Here is a 13,590-nt window from a genome sequence, read left to right as displayed (position 1 = left end):
GCATGAATGTGATGCGAAAGCCTTGAATAAATAGGAAAACAAAATCAACCCCACTTCTCTTAATTTTTGTTTCTATATTTCTGTTTGGGGAGGTTTAATTCAATCAAGAGTTAGCCAGTTTGGTTGTCAAATGTCTTACAATATATCTGTTCCGCCTGATACATTCAATGAGCACTTCCTGTTTGATCTTCCTTTGGTTCCTCTCTACGATTCCTCATCCGTTTACAATCTTCAATCTTTGATGACCCAACAAAACCCAATTGACGAATCCAATTGTTCAGACCAATTGGTTTCAGGGTCGCCATTAACGGACCAGCTTGAAAATCTCAGCCTCTATCAAACTACCCACTTTCCATCTTTCTCATTTGATCCAAATGCAGCAAACGAGTACCAAAGTTCCAGCAGCTTGAGTTTTCCGGCTGTTAAAAATGAAGAATCTCTAGTGGATTTCGATTCTGCTTTTAATAGTGACAATGTAGCAAATTACTTGCAAAGGAGCTTTAGTAGCAATTCTTTCGAAACAAAGCCTAACTTTTCCTTCCAAACCGCTCCTAATTCTCTGATGGAACCCCAGAATTTTCAAGGCCAAACCGCTTTCAGCTTGCCGGAAAACACCTTTTTCGCCGCACATATGAGGAAGGTTTCCAGCACCGGCGATTTAGAGGTATCCAGCACCACCAAACAAATTATGTTGTTCACTCTGTCTTTGTTTTTTTTTAAAATCTTGTTTGTTCCTCGACGATTTAGAATATGAGAAACGTGAATGACAATCAAAGGTCGACTATAGAGAATTCGTTAATAGAAGAAGTGCCGTTCAAAGTAGGACGATACAACCCAGAAGAGAGACAAGAGAGGATTTCAAAGTACAGAGCAAAGCGTAATCTAAGGAACTTCAACAAAACAATTAAGGTTTTCACAACCTTTTTTCAATGATGATTATTGTTAATTACTACATTAATTTGTTTTTGATTGTGTTCTAAACTAGTAATTACGGTTTGGTTTGGTTTATGTTTGATTGCAAAGTATGCATGCCGTAAAACACTAGCAGACAATCGTCCTCGTGTACGAGGCCGGTTCACTCGCAACGATGACACTGTTGAGACTCCGAAACTCGCATGTAATTCAACTAGAGACGAAGACGAAGATGAGCTATGGGTACTGTATTCCAATCCATTCCTCATAGTTCAATGTAGCACCATTAATCGTTTCTGTATCTATATCTGTATCCAATACAATACAATATTTGGAAAAATTTATCATTTTTCTCATTTTTTTAATGTATTAATTTGCAGGCGTTACATGAGGTGGAGGATGAAATCATGGGAAGAGCAACATTTATCAATAGTTTTAGTCAACAAAATCAGTTTCCATATCACCATGGTTGATTCTGATATAAGAATATTTTTAATATTTTAATTTCATTCAAGAAAAAACATTTGTGATTGTAATATAAGATTCGACCAATCAAACCTGCTCCTTACCTCAAAATATATTTTAGAAAATAAAAGTTATCCTAATTTTGAAGTCATTGCCGCATTTGTTTCTTTAATGAAATTGTAAAATAAATAAATAAATAAATAAAACTAAGAATTATTCCTTCATTTTCTTTAATAAATTTTCAAATATCGTTATATATTATCTAACTTGATTTGAATCTTTGACCTCGTAATAAGATCTCATCATCATCATCATTTTATTGTAATGAAGTTATGCTCAGTGCACACACTTTAAATTTAAACCATGAATTTTATGACAATATTTTAGTCTCATGATAGTATATATTATAGTCAAGGAAATAACACTATGTTGAATTTTTTTTAAAAAATAACAAGATTTAGGTGAGATAGTAAAGGTTTTTCTTACCTTAACCAATGGTCGAGGGTTCGATCCTTATGCTGAGTATGGTGTAATTTTAAAACTCATGACCCGCGGAAGATTAATAACTGGGCTCACTCTGATAGTACTTTGAGAGAATAGTACTATATAAATTACTATTTTTTAAATAAAAAAGACAGAAATTCTTCCCAACTCATCATTTAAATGGTTATAATTGTTAATTTGGGAGATGCATGTACATGGTATAGACAGTTCATTCTTTATATGAAGTGGAAGCACTCTAAAAAGTTCAAATTGTAGTATGTACATGCAATGATAATGTCAAGCAACTTTACTGTTAAATTGAGAAAATAAACTCCAATGGAAGGTTGATTATTTATCAGCATAAAATACACTTAAAATCTATAGTGGGTAGAGTTACAAATTTTCTTTTCTTTGTTATAAAGCAAATTGATGGATTTGATTGAAAAAATATAACATATATATGATGATATATTCTAAAGATGGATTCATTAGAATATGGATTGGTATGGTCAAACTCTACTTTGCTACATGGTTTTCTTAGGCTACACCATTTATTTTATTTTATTTTCTTCACTTGGAAAACAACTATAGAAAAGAGGCCTATAATAAAATTTCGGGTTTTTTATAAAAATATTTTAAAATTAATTAATTAATTATCAAGATAGAGTGAATGGTACATTAATTACGAAAATTGTATGTTTATTATACTAATTTTAATACAGTCTAATATATTAGCGACATCAGTGAATTTTAAAAAAATTGATAAGAAAAAAGCTGAAAAAGTTTTAGTGAAAAAATAATAAAAAACTGATTTATGATTCCAACCCCAGATAATAGCTTTTTCCCTAAATTTAATCCTAAAATCACTTCTACTTCCAAGCTTTTAATACTTTTTCCTAACATTATCATTTACCAAACCAGAGGAGAGTAAAAGAAAAAGAGAGGAAACTAACTTTTTTTTTATTTAATCAAGAGAGCGCCGCTTGACACATTGACAACATTAATTAAATAAATATTTTTTTATTTTTTTAAAAAAAATTATTGATACCGCTAATATGTTTAGATAACATCCAAAATTATTATAGTAAACATCTTATTTTCGTAATTAATTTATTTTTCTTAAATTTTTTATAATTTTAATATTATTTTTATGAGAAAGCATAAAATTTCCAATGAGAAGATAACAGTCAAAGCAATTTCCCAAGTGTAGATTGGTTTGTTTATTGCAACCCTTTTTGAGTGTTGTCCAATCCAGGGGCCATAATGATGGGTTAGCACTTAATGAAAAAGTGGGTGGCATGAAAATTGATTCACTCTATGGAGAAATATATATAAACCCTTTGTTTGATCCTTCTCATTCCACTTACACTATATTTTTACTAAATTCCGGTTCCTAAACAGTAAATAGCTGATTGAAAAATATAAATATATATGTTCTCTGTACGGTAGCAGTAATTGTTAAATGTTAATCACGTGGTGTGACTGATCTTATGTAGAATTAGGGGTTTAATTTTCATTTATAAAAATAGAATATATTTTGTATTTATTGAATATATTATAGATATTTAAAAAAATGTTCAACGATTTATCAAAGAAGAGGTAAAATAGAGGTGATATTGCGACGATACGATTAAACCCCAAATAATGGTGGTAATGTCGTGATGAGTATGCATGGGACGTCATGGCGATTTCTCCAAGTTATACAGTCGTGTTTTAGATTCCAGGCAGGACTTTTGTTTTTTCCAGTTGGACTCTGATTATTTTAGAGATATTTTAATATGATTAGAACTCTAATTTAAGTCTAATTAAAGGGGTCATTATATCCTGTCAGACGCACCAATCAGTAAGGGCTTTTCTTGACGGCAAAAAGATATAGCCACATATGAGTTTTGGTGAGAGTTTCATGGTAGCTATGGAGAGAATTTTGTTTTTAGGGTTTGAGTTTGTAGATTCAATACATTTAGGATTATTTTCTCCATATTATACTATCGTTTATTTACTCATTTACATGTGATTTTTCCCTCTTTAAAGATTTTACACGTACAATATCTGTGTCCGTTCTTTTCCACTTTTTACTATTTCGTTGAAATAATGGAATTGAAAGAGATTAGAGCTGTTGGCAGAGCACTCTTATTTTATTGTTTGAGAATCTAGAAATTAAAGAATTAATCTGGTTGTTTAAAGACTTATTTCTTTTTCTTAAAACAAATAAATGAAGGTTGTTGGCAAGAAAGCAAATAAAAATAATAAAGGGTGAGGCAAAGCAGATGTAAAGTGAAAGCATGTGTGAAGCTGATTAACACATATCAATTTGTATTTCCCTCAATCCTAGACTTATATATATCATATATATATCCTGTCTGTCACCATTTGTTCTTTCCTATTAAAATATTGATGGCAAAGTGATTAAGTGTCAATGGAAAGCAATATAATGAAATGCTTTGCTTTGCTTACCATTTCTTGTATTAAATATTAACGCAAAAGTTGTTACAGCCAAAAAGAATCTTTGGATATGTTTGGGTGTTTAAAACCTAAAAGGACCATTTTTTTTTCTTTTGGGATGCGGAGAATGGAATCAAAGGAGTGGCTACTTTATATCATTTTACAACTCCAAACATTGCTTTAAATAAATTTTAACAGCCCTAGTGAATGGGTCAGATTTTTACTTGACTCTAGTCTTCAAAAGATTTTACTTATCGAGTCTCAAACTAGAAAATTAATTTTATACCTTACTTTTATTTGAATTGAACTTAATTGTGATTAATAAATTAAAAAATAATTGACATCACTTCCCCTTGATTTTGTTTTCTCCCTTTTTTTTATGTTTTGTTCAACGTCGAATTTGCTGATAATGGTTTACTTTTTGAGGTGTTGTGATTTACAACAAAGACTATGCTTCACATGACATACATAAAGAAAAGAAAATGAAAATGAGAGGGAAATTTGGGAAAATAAATTAAAAAGAGAACGGTGTGTAGAGGTGTGTATGGGCCTGGCTGGGTTTAACTAAAAATTTAGGCCTATTTGTTAGGCCCGAGTCGGTTCGGCCCAAAAAATGAGCCTAAAATTTTGTCTAAGCCTGACCTGGATAAAAATGTTAAAATCCGAGCCCGACCCGGTCCGCCCATATTAATTTTTATATTATTTTTATATAATTTTAAAATATATATAATTCATCAAAAATGCTAAAAACATAAAATTAAATATTTCCCAACAAATTGAAAATAAAATTTAAAAAATATGTATACTTAAATAACACTAAGATAGATGCAACTTAACAAGTAAATGCTTCTAAAATAATAATAAAATTAACAAATGTCTTTAAAATAATAACAAAATTAACAATAAAATAAGTTCTATACAATATCCAAACAATAACAACAAAATAGTAGCAACATAATAGTAAAATGATAGCAAAAAAAAGGAGAAAACAATATTAAAAAAAATAGATTTTTTTGTCATTTAGTGAATTTGGGCCCAAGCCAAAAATGCCTTACCCGAAGCCCAACTCATTTTTTAAACGGGCCTTATTTTTTGTCCAAACCCATTTTTTGAGCCTATATTTCTGCCCAAACCCTCCCAAATTTCGGGTGGCCCGACCCATGAACATGTCTAATGATATGATGTAGCGTGATAATTGCTCATCTCATTCTTTAATCATGTAATCAGAGTTTAATTCTTATTCATGAAAATAGAACATATTTCATGATCAATCATTTACCCCTTCAAGAAATACTTATACTAATAGTGAATACCTTTGTTATGACAAAAGAATACATAAAAAACCAACTTCATAAATATCTTGAGACAGTTTCTTTTACTACCATCCCTAAGCAGCCCAACCAAATTTCCTTAGAAGTTTAAGGCTACGACTTTTGTTAATTTTTACAAATATAAAGGAATACCCATATCATTGACCGTGAGAGTAAATTTTTTTGGCGACAAATATTTGATTTAAGAGTAAACTATAAAAATAGTCACTTTTGTTTGTTTCAGACTATATTTTAGTCACTTATGTTTGAAATGTTATGTTTTAATCACTTACGTTATCATTTTATTACGAAATAGTCATTTTGCTGTTAAGCTCTGTTACCTCCCTAACGATAATCCTACATGGCAATCCAAATGAGTTTTAAAAGTCAACTTAGATGTCCAAGATGAAAATAGTTTTTTTCAATCAAAACGGAAAAGAAAACTAAAAGAAAAGGAGACAAACGGTTTTTCTTTTCCAGTTCAAGGTATAAATAATTTAAAATTTTTAATTAATCAAATTTATTTAATTAAAAACTTATTCTCATCCCAGTTGGACATCCAAGTTGACATTAAAAACCCATTTAGATTGCCGTTTGGGAGATAACAGAGCTTAACGGCAGAGTGACCACTTCGTAACAAAACGATAACGTAAGTGACTAAAATGTAATATGAGGGAAACAAAAGTGATTATTTTTGTAGTTTACACTTGATTAATTGATTTAAATGAAAGAAATTACTTGTGGAACAAGTTTAGATCTCCTCATGGGGCCGACCACTTAAAAAGTAAGAAAGTTTGAATAAAATACAAGACTCAAAAAATAAGCTTAGGTAAAATTTAAATCTCGTACTCTATATGCCTCAGGCTTTGGGCAATATTTTTTGCTCAAGCTCAATCAGACCAGAATATATTATGTTATAAAAAATATTATATTAATTATATATGTTAAATAATAATTATATATATTTATATTAAACTACTATCTCAATAACAATTAAATCATTACCCAAAACCTTGAAAAAATTTACTCAACTAAATAATTCAATCCAAAATATAATATTCTAAAAGTTATATTTAATACAATAAAATATATATTATATTTATTTGTGATTTTATATAAATACTTTTAATATGTTATAAAATTTTTATTTTAAATTTTTAGTGCATTTAATGCATTATAATTTTAAAAATTATTCTTAAATAAAATTTATCTAAAAAATTAATTATGGGGACTGGATTGTGTCTGGATTTACTTTTTTTAAATTGAGGCATGATTGAAAAAAAATGTAAGTCCATTTTTTAGATCAAATTAAACTCAAATTTTAAAAAATAGTATAAATACTTCCATAAACTTAACTTAAATTCGACTCGACCCAACCTATAAACTCTAAACACTAAACCTCGTATGCCTATAACATATGCAAGATAAAAGACTTGAAAGCCAATGATGTCTTTCTCGGCTTTGAGGAAGTAAGTTTCACCATGGTTATTTCTTTAGGTGTGAATAAAATATAATTATGTCTATCAACTTAGCCCTAGAAAGGCTTCATGATGACTAAAGTGCTATGAACACCTTCTATTTTTAATTGAGACTTCAAAAATAAATGCTTAGTGGACTTGAATTCAGACTTCAGTCATACTTTACTGCATTTTGGGTTTTCATTATTGTTTTTGTCTTTGGATCTTAGATTTGCTTTTGTTGGTGTTATATATATATATATATATATATATATTAATGCCATCTAATAGATGCTTAACAATACTTTACTTAGATTACTTTAATTTTGCTTTTCTGGAAATGTATAGTATAAATTTATTTCTAAAATTATTTTTGAAAATTTTAATTTAATAATTAAGTATTTAATATTATTATTATAAAATATATTTGAAAAGATAAAATGTTTTCATATTTTTATTATTCAAAACAAATTTTTATTTCTTAAATAACACTTTGGAATGATGCTTTTTGACTGGCTATGGAAAAAGTTTACATGTGAGAGGTGGCTTCTGTTTTCTTTATACAGCAAAATCAAGCCAATAGTTGGAAATTGTAAATGACTAATGAAAGTTGGTTAATATGGAGTGAGATCCATTATCTAATAATCTAAACCTACAATGATGTTCCCTATAAAAACAAATTTTAAATAGTAGTCAAATGCTAGGTCTTGGCAATGTTGGAATTCAAACTACATGTTATCTATTTTTTATTGCAATGTGGAAGAATCCACCATTTCTCTTTTTCAATATTTTTAGGACTCAAAAGTGCTGATTGTGGGAGTCTCTTACCAACTTCAAGATTGTGACAACCATTTTCTTACCAATTTGGTTTTATTGGTTGAAATCATTAATTAAAAAAAAGATATAGAGGAGGAGGGAAGAGCTTTGAGACAGTGAGAGCATTTGGCCCATCGGCATGTGTCACGGGTTGTGAATGGAAGCCTGCAACCATGACGAACTCATACGATCCATCGCATTCAAGGGAGGTCATTTGGCCCAATTGGACTAATCCATTGCTTGGAGAGATTAAAAGCCCATCTACGAAGCTTGGTAAATATGAAAAGTGATCTTTCAAAGATAGGTTTGGCAAATATGGAAGGTGATCTTCAGAGATATATGATCCTAGACATTAAATGTAATCTTTAGAAGATACGATTATGTAATATTAGAGATTTGATATTTAGATAGCTTTTAATTTTAGCCATTGATGTACTTTGATTTATACCGTTGATTTTGGGGAGGCTCAGCTATAAATAGAGACATCTCTGCTCATTGTACAGTATTGAGTTGTGAATAGAATTTTGATAGCATTCACTCAAACTTTTCTCTCAAGTGTTCGTGCTTTTCTGTGGCTTTTGTTCATCTTTCAAGATTCGTTCTTACTTCGTTCTTCTGCTGTTCTTTGTTGGTGCCTTAAAGGAATTCTGTTGAATCCTTATTTGTTGCGAGTTAAGGCTGACTTAGGTGTTTTCGAATAAAAAAACTGCCTAAGGTCGCACGGATCGCGTGGGAAAAACCTAAGTCCGTGACACATGTACACCTTCCAAAGGAGGTCTTGCCACCGTGAAACCTCAAAGAGAACGCCAAAGCTACCACCAACATAATCATGGACTCCAATAGGGAAGAGCCAAAGCCAAACAACATAAGAGACATGATAGACAACCACCAGAAACAAATCTAGTGCAATGACACCAAAACTACGAGAACTCGGAAGAAGCGTTAATGTCGAAAAAGCGTGGAAAGCAAGGGCTTCACCGAACGAAGGAGAGGAAAAAATTGTTGTCCTTCAACAGAAGGAGGCTGCAAAAAGAGTCACAAAGGCGGATGGTGATGGAGGGCAAAACCCTTGGAACAATAATGCATTGCTTAGCATCAGCGACCTAAATGGAAACAAGGACAAGATTGGTGTTGGGATTTGACTCCCTTAGTGTAGTGGTTTCATCAATAACACTGATAATATTTCAAACAGATTGATTAATAAAATTTCATAGTTGAAATTATTATTTTTGTACGTTTGTCTTCAATGATTTTTCACATGAAAAACAAAATGAATAAGCAAATATTGACTCACTCTTTACTTAAGTTTAAATAATATTAAGTTGCATCATGTGGCCGGATCGTAGTGTAGAAGATAACTTATATTAGTAGGTCATCTAAATGATACATACTCTGATGAATCAAAATTGAGCAGTTGATTCAATAAACTTTATGTTGTCTTTTGTGTTTGATTGAGGAGATACTTTGTTTTGGGTATTGAAGCGAATGACTCACAGAAAGATAAATACATAAGTGTAATTGTCTAGACTAAGAATACATCAGACATGATTCATGCCAAATTTATCTTGAATCCATTTATGAATTTATTCACTTGTAAGGTTCATGGTATGACTTATCGAAATCCTAAGTAAGTGACGGACCATGTGTATTTAACTCATATATTTTGATATATTGAAAGCTTGTGTTCCATTGGTCGAGGGTTGAAAGCTGTAAGTTGGGTACGCAACTTATGTATGACATTATTTCATTTCCAATAGTGGAATTCATAGCCCAATAAAGGATAAATGATATCCTCTTAGTGACATTAAATGGTTTATGAAAAAGAAACGTGCCCATGGGTCATTTGTCCAAGACGAAAATTTTATTTTACTATTTGCTAGTAATAATTTTTTTCATGGTGAAAAATTCAATGGTTATTATGAGATAAAATATGATAATATTGGGTGAACAGATTTCATTTTACTATTTGCTAGTAATAATTTTTTTCATGGTGAAAAATTCAATGGTTATTATGAGATAAAATATGATAATATTGGGTGAACAGATTTCAACCAAAAGAGATTAAGGGCATCGTAACACACAAATAACAATGTCATTGAACGAGAAAAATAAGTTGCTTTCGTAATGATATACAATAAGAGAGAGTTCAGTCATGGTACTTTTAGTGGATTGACTCCATGAATAAATAATGTTGTAATTAATAGATAATAGTCTGAACTTAAATACAAATTATTTGAGCCCTAATTATGTATGTCCAATTGGTCCTTCCACTAGCTCACATAACATTGTTTGAATTGCAAACAAAACTGATATGTTGAACGAATGAAAATGATGAAAAGAGAAATAAATTGTACATATTACTATCCATAGTAAATGCATTTTCTCACAAAAAAGAGAGAAACTTGGAAATCAATTTAGTTTCTTTGAATTATTATTTAATTGATTGCAATTAAATAATTGAGTTCAAAGTAAAATTAGATTAATTAGTCATTGCAATTTTACCGAGCGAGACAATTAAATTTATCTTATTATAGATTCTAGTACGGTAAAGTCATCATAATTTTAACAAAATTAAAATTGAGTTTAGAAAATAATTTAATTGAAAGAATCAATTAGATTATTTTGGAAATAGAAAACATGTTATTGGGTTGGAAAATTATATGAGTTTGTTTTAAATAAGACTAGATAAAACATATACATTGTATTAGATACATGAAAACCAATAAGCCTGCATATGATAGGGGTGGGCGATACATTGGGTATCCCCAATGTGTGTGCTGCCCTCTACATTGAGTCCTAGAGGATTTCTATGTTTTCTATTAAAATATTATTATTTTTCCTATTCTGGCAACATTTGTGGTTTTTCCCTATATATAGGGACTATGAGTTAAGTAAAATATGCATAATCATTAAGCATAATTATTATGCCGAAATTTAGTGAGATTTATTTTTTCAAAGTAAATTCTATTTTTTGTGAGAACTCTGGGTTATTGTTTTGGTTTCACTTTACTCATGGAGAGAATTAACTTTTCCCGCTGAAAGGTTAAAGTTTTCATTTTGTGTTTGGTTCAGAAATTATCCCACTCTTTAATAAATTGAAGGTTTGAGAATAGCAAAGAAAATCATTTTGCTTGAATACCAGGAATAAACTAGATTTTGTTGAGTTAAAAAAAAAAACAGGTACTAATTTAGTAAAGTTTATTGCTATAGATAACCAAAAAAAAAAAACATTTCGGTTTTATGAAAGAAAATGAATCTGCTTGCAAAACTTTTATTTTCTCAATCAAATTTTCCAACAATTGGCTTAAATTATTTTGCTAGAAAAATAAGGGGAAAAAAACCTAGGATTGATAGTGGAGAGGTGAGAGGGGTTAGCCCAGTGGTGGCTCATAGCAAGGCCAAAGCTAAAGGCTTATAGAGGGGAGAAAATACTACACCGAAGAGAAGGGAGAAAGGAAAAACATTATTTTCATGCCAATTTGTAACATCATTGATTTTATTTTTTTTTAAATTTCAATATCCACATTATATTCGGATTAAATTTAGAGTTGAATTAGATCAAAATTTTAAAAGAGATTAAACTTTCCACAAATTATTATTATTATTTATATATAAAACTCGAATCGAAAAACTTATTTAAAGAACATCTAATCCTTACCACTCAATCTAATAAAATTTAATTATTTATTTAATTTCGACCGCATGCAAGAAACACTCTTTGATATCAATTATGTTTTTGTTTCCCACAAAGACAAGGTCTCTAGGCTTTATAGCTCTTCCATACCCAAATTTCCTCCATCTGCAAAACTCATATACATCATTCTACTTTTTAAGATCAAGTTATTTTCATTATTATGACACACCCACGACATGGATGATGGAAAATATTTTATGTGAAAAATATATTTTTAATAAGTTATTTAATATTGGTTATTAGTGAAGTGGTAAAGAAGTTATATTTAAATTTATTAAGCATGTGTTTGATCCTTAGATTTATTTTATTTTTGTTTTATTAAACTGCTTTTTAACATAATTGTCTTCTTTCTTCAATTTAATATATCATATCACTTTTAATTTTATTTTATTTTAAATTAATTATAAAAATTAAAATTTAAAATTAAATCAAATAAATTTTAATAAACTCAAAAATATTTATTTATTTACATGAATAACATACAAATTCTATATCTTCTACTATTCTTACATGTTTGAGTTTTATGTACAATTTTATCTTAGCAAGCTATTATTCAAGTTTATAAGGTGAACGTATGTTTTTCATGTCCATGTGAGATATCATGGCTTCTTATTTGGAACATGGATTTCAAACTTTGGCTAAGTGTATTTAGAGACTTAGATGCAGACTGGTTGTGTGGTTTCTCGATGACTTTTGGTAAGGATTTTAGTTTTGGAAAGTCTTCTTATAGTTTGAGAGAAGGGTTTTAAATAGATAGAGGTTGAATGTGATGATGCACTACTGGTAGAATTTCTTTTGGCTGGTGGGGGAGACAACAACAATTTGGTAGAATTGCTCTTGTTGCATCAAATCCTAAGGAGTTAAAAGAGTAAGGATCCACCATATTTCAAGAATTCATAATGGGGGTTCCCGATCATATGGCCAAATGTGCTGCTTTTGGAAGTTCAAGTTTGCAAGTGTAGAAGGTCTCCCGATTACAGCAAAAGGATTATTGTTAGCTGATCTAGTTCGGTCAATGTCGAGTTAAAAGATTTAATCGATTGATGTTTTCGCTTTATGATATTATTTTCTACCGAAAAAAAATTACGATAAAAGTTAGACATTTAATAAGGAATATTTAGATAAATGAGTTCCTGAATTGTAAGGACAAAAAAATTAACAACTCTTACATATATTATATTACAGAATCTATGTATAATATCAGTAAAAATAAATTATTAAATTGGGTTTTAAATTCTAATGGATATTGGATTATAGTATTGTATAATATTATATTTTGTATTTTTTATAATATATAATTTATATTTAATTATATGTATTTGAGGTTAATAGAATTTGTAAATGTGGAGGTTAAATTTATTGAATTATTTAGAATTAGGATCAAAATAATAAATATTTAAATATTGAGGACTAAATATGTTATCATACCATTAATAATTTAATCGAGAGTAATCAAACAAGAAACGATCTAAAATTAGCAACAAAATTGAAAATTTTCATAGTTTGATAACTAAAACAAAAACACGCTTGATTGTATAATTCTATACTTCACCCTTAAAAATCAAATTACGGATTTTTATTTACTGGGGAAGGGCTCGCCCCCTTTTAGGCTCAATACTTTGCATTTGAATTTAGGTTAGAATATTATTAGTTCTTGTATTTATTTAAAATTTGATATTTAATCCTTATCCTTTAAAAGTTAAAATTTTAACTTTTTATATTTTTTAATTTAAAAATTTTAGTCCAATTATTATCATTGTTGACAATTTTCATCGAAATTTGTCAATCAACATGCCAAGTCGACAGATTTCGACAAAAAATACTAAAATTGTTAATGATAGAACTAAGTTTTGATAAATTAAAAAAGTAAAAGGATTAAATTTCAAATTTTGTCAAAGTATTAACAGCAAATTTTGACCTTAATTTATTAGGACTCAAAACGATGCCGTTCACTTCGCATTTAGTCACCAAAGCCCAATATACGGTTCAGGACTATAACGGTTAACAAAAT

The 13,590-nt window shown here is 29.5% G+C and overlaps 1 protein-coding gene across 1 annotated transcript; it reads left to right on the top strand.

Annotated features, from left to right (window-relative positions):
* On the top strand, nt 1–1,453 carry LOC105793691 (two-component response regulator-like APRR5). The gene is made up of 4 exons (XM_012622537.2): nt 1–664; nt 748–909; nt 1,024–1,155; nt 1,293–1,453. The coding sequence occupies exons 1-4, from the start codon at nt 131–133 to the stop codon at nt 1,383–1,385; spliced, it is 921 nt and encodes a 306-aa protein (XP_012477991.1). The 5' UTR covers nt 1–130; the 3' UTR covers nt 1,386–1,453.
* The last annotated feature ends 12,137 nt before the right edge of the window (nt 1,454–13,590 follow it).

This window comes from Gossypium raimondii, chromosome 8 (assembly GCF_025698545.1).
Source record: "Gossypium raimondii isolate GPD5lz chromosome 8, ASM2569854v1, whole genome shotgun sequence".
In the NCBI taxonomy this organism is placed as follows: Eukaryota; Viridiplantae; Streptophyta; class Magnoliopsida; order Malvales; family Malvaceae; genus Gossypium; species Gossypium raimondii.
This window is presented reverse-complemented; position numbering and strand designations above follow the sequence as displayed.